The sequence below is a fragment of the Arachis ipaensis genome, chromosome B04 (assembly GCF_000816755.2).
Source record: "Arachis ipaensis cultivar K30076 chromosome B04, Araip1.1, whole genome shotgun sequence".
Lineage (NCBI taxonomy): Eukaryota > Viridiplantae > Streptophyta > Magnoliopsida > Fabales > Fabaceae > Arachis > Arachis ipaensis.
The window spans coordinates 28,549,196-28,553,533 of NC_029788.2; the positions used below are offsets into that span (position 1 = coordinate 28,549,196).

Here is a 4,338-nt window from a genome sequence, read left to right on the forward strand (position 1 = left end):
ATCTGTTGTGAATGATTTTGGATTGTCCCTAGTATTCTCCTAATGTCACCTTAATCTATTTCATGTCCAAGTTTATGTTGGGGAATGGCTGAGGCATTATGCACCAATCAAAGAAAGAACATAATCAAGTAACACTGACAAGCTTGGCAAGTTGACCGTATCGAATGAGGACTATGATGATGATGGGAATAAAGATGACATTAGGACTATAGCTTGATAAATTTAGTATGGTTGAACAATACACTGAATTCATCAAGTTTTGAATTATAGTTGATGTATCAATACATTTTGTTTATATTTTAAATTATATTGACTTGCTTGTTTATAGTACTTTTCTTTTAATTTGATAATACGATGAATTTGTTTAAATTTATATTTATTTTGTATGAAATCAGATTTATTTTGTAATGAAAAAATGTCTGTATTTAGAGTTGAAAATGCTTTTTCAGACTCCAATTACCGATGGAAAATGTGTCGAAAAATCCGATGCTAGTTACCGATAAAAAATCTGTCGAAAAATCGGACAGTCAAAGCAAAAATGAAGTGACGATTACCGAGAAAAAATCTGTTGGTAATGGAAAAAAATTTATTGGAAAAACTGACGATTTTTTGGCAAAAGGGGGACCATTACCGAATAAAATTCTGTCTGTAACAAAGAAAAATCTGTCGGTAAATTATCGACAGAAAAAAATTCGTCGGTAAATAATTTCTAATGAGACTTTTACGGAGGGATAAAATCCATCAATAATTTCGTCGGTAACCAAAAATCTATCAGTAAATAAGATCAAATCTGTCTGTAAATTCGTCTGTAATAAGCAATTTTCTGGTTGTGACTCGCCCACCCCTGATTTTTATGCATTATCTCATGCAGTACACTGAAACGTACACTGATATTATTAAAGTTTTAGTTTCCGTTTTAAAAAATTTCAATCCTCTATATTTGTACTTTCTAAAGATATTAAAATAACTAAAATTTTGTATTACAAGACTGAATTTTTAGTTCTAATTTCTTATCACTAAATATAATACTGATTTTTTGTATTATTAAAGTTTTAGTTTATGTTTCAAAAGATTTCAATTCTCTATTTTTGTATTTTCTAAAAGTACTCAAAAAACTAAAATTTTGTATTATAAAATTAAAATTCTTTAACTACTAAATATATTACTTCACCACCAAACACAATATTAAATTTTAATCCTCATTTTAATTTCACACTCTATAAGCAAAAGCTATATCTAAGTGAGATCAAAGACATACAATCAATGGACTAAAATATAAATGATGTTAGTAATTATATGGATGAAGATGTAATTTTGACGCAAGAAATATAGGTCAATATCGTATGAACGCTGGGAAGATATTGGCAAGATTGATGAAAATTTATGTAGACAATGATATTGATTATTGAAGATATTTTAGCTAAGCATTTGATGTCAGTTTAATGGTTATTTTATTATAATAACTGTTATAGGTTCTGATGTCTCCAACTCTCCATGCATACTTCTTTTGTCAATTTCTATGAAGCAATAAAAATTTTTCACAGCTGAAGAAGGGCTTAGACCAAAAGGAATGATATCACGCTTCTAAAGTAACATTTTGTAACTCTAATACACTCCAAGACAATTTTATAACAAAATTAAGATTATTACGGAGTAATTATGGTATATGACAATACAAAAAGTGATTATAATAAAAAAAATATAATTCCCTGGTTGGCGGTGATGAGAACGGTGAAGCACTGTCCAACGTGGACGTCGAGAGACTCGTAGGCGTTCTGGACGGTGTGTGAGCCTTCAGTCTCAACAAGTGTCATGGGATGACCTTGGATTCTGAAGTTCAATGAGTCTTTGCTACCAACGTTGCAGATTCTCAATTTGTAGGTCTTTCCAGGCTTCATTGTGAATTGTGGTTTGTTGTCTCTATGCAAATGCTTGACACTTTCACCGTTGATAAGGACACCATTAGGCATTCCAAGGGAGCCGCCATTGTCAAGGATCTGCTTCAAGGCCGTGTGGCTCTTGGCATAGTAGTCACCAATGAGGAACCAGTGCTCAGCCTCGGGATCTGGGTACGGAACTGGGATCAACAACCTGCTGAAGATTCTGAGACCACCAACACCACCAGCGGTTCTGTGGAGGCCAAGGCTTGGGTAGTAGAAGTAGGTACCAATTTGGTCCTTGACCTGGAACTTGTAGGTGAAGTTGGTGCCAGGAAGGATGGGGCACATGGTACCTGGGGTACCATCTTGCCATGAGTTCTTCCTGTGTTGGATTCCGTGCCAGGTGAAGAGGAGTGGCTCGTCGAGGTTGTTGAAGACATTGACAACAATGTTGTTGTTGCTGGAGCAGTTGATTTCAGGGCCAGGGAACTGGTCGTTGATGAGGATAGCTTGTTTTGGAGCACCGAATGGAGAAATGGTGCCATAAGAGACATTCCATGTGTAGTAGACATATGGATCTTCAGCAATCACAGTTGCAGCAAAGAGGCAAAGCATCACCACGGAAATAGCTGCACGAGCCATTTCTATAGATATATATTTCTCTCTTTTGGTGATTTTTCCCCTCTTTTATTATATATTATTCTCTTACAGGCAAGGAAAGATCAACTCTTTTGTGAGTATCTCCCTCCTTGCCTTATTGATAGTGGGAAGAAGCTAAGAGATAGATGAATGTTTTTCTTCTTCTGATTTGGTTAGTGCCTTGCCCCTTCCCTTTTATACACCTTTTGGGGTGAATACTTGCCATTGGTTTCTTCCCAGGTTGTGTTTCCTCCATTGCGTGTGCTTGGTTCTCCTTGCACTTCGCTCCACCATAATATATATAGTCATTACGGTTTTATGTTTGCTTATTATTAGTTTTCCGATCCGTATGAGTTGTTAAGCATATAAATTGTTATAAATTGATTTCTTTTCTTAAGATTGAAAATTTGAAATGCAAATGTTATGATTGTTCCCATGTCAAATATAAAATATTTAGTTTCAGTTCAAGATTCATGTTAAATATAAATTATTATTATTTTTTGCTGTTCATATTAACAAAACTAATTAAGATGGTGAATTATATTTATAATTAAATTATGTTTAAAATCTTCATTAACATCACATATAGATTTTTCTTTAAAAAAATAAGAAACGTTTCTAAAATTTATAATATAATATGCTTGCTAGAAATTTCTAAAATTTTATATCATGTAAACTACAAGTTGTGTAATTCGTGAACCTTATCACTTTCACTTAATATGTTTTTTGTATACGGAAATTGTGTGCAAATTCTATTTTTCTTACACCATATAGCAATTCCATATTTTTTTTACGGAAATTTTTTAACATGCGACACGTAAGTTCAAAGAGTTATTGAAGATCTTGTTGAATAGAAGAAAGGTGAATGGAAAATATGATTCAGATGTGAAAATAGAATATGTTATTAAATTTCTCAAGTGAAGCTAGGTTTATATACATGTACTATAATAAAATTGACCGAGCCTATAACTAATTGAGCTCTCATTCTAATTAACTAAATAATGGTACATAGTTAATTTATACTATTAATCAGTACAAATACAAGTGTATATCTACTGATATTTTTTTCAAATTGGAGTATATATATTATATGTTCTTAACTTGATCATGAAAAATTAAAATTGGAGTGCATGAAGTGCTTTGATGAGAATGTCCACAAGTTGATGTTTGCTTGGAACGTGTACCAACGTGATAATTCCAGAAGCGACTTTTTTTCAAATAAAGTAGCAGTCAATTTTAATGTGTTTGGACTTCTCATGCAAGGTTGGATTGGTAGACATCTGAATACCTGATATGTTATTGCAAAAAAACTATGGCTAAGTGGACTTCAACGTGCATGAATTTTAGCAAAGTAATGAGCGAAAGAACCTCACAAAGAGCATTTGTCAACGCCCAATATTCAGCCTCTGTCGAGCTTCTGAAAATCACATCATGTTTCTTGCTCTTCCACGATATCAGAAAATCACCCAAAAAGATGCAATAACTAGTGGTGGATCTTCTCGTGTCTAAATAGTTGCCCCAGTTCGCATTAGTGTACATAGTGAGATTGAATTTGGACTGAGACAAGAAAAGGGGCTCTTGTCCCGGTTCAGCTTTCAAGTAACCAAGGACACGTGAGTTGTATTCAAATAGGGAAGGTGCGGATTAGACATAAACTGGGCCAATTTCACTACGACAAAGGTAATGTCTGGCCTGGAAATAGTCAAATAATACATGAGGCGGCCAATCAATCTTCTATAGTGGAATGGGTTATGTACGGGATTACCTTCACCAGCTTGAAATTTCAGAGTCACATCCATAGGCGTGGTGGCAGGCTTAC

General features: G+C 34.0%; 1 protein-coding gene across 1 annotated transcript; it reads right to left on the bottom strand.

Annotated features, from left to right (window-relative positions):
• LOC107636273 (L-ascorbate oxidase homolog) lies at positions 1,686-2,678 on the bottom strand. Its single transcript, XM_016339795.2, has one exon. The coding sequence runs from the start codon at positions 2,520-2,522 to the stop codon at positions 1,686-1,688; it is 837 nt and encodes a 278-aa protein (XP_016195281.1). The 5' UTR covers positions 2,523-2,678.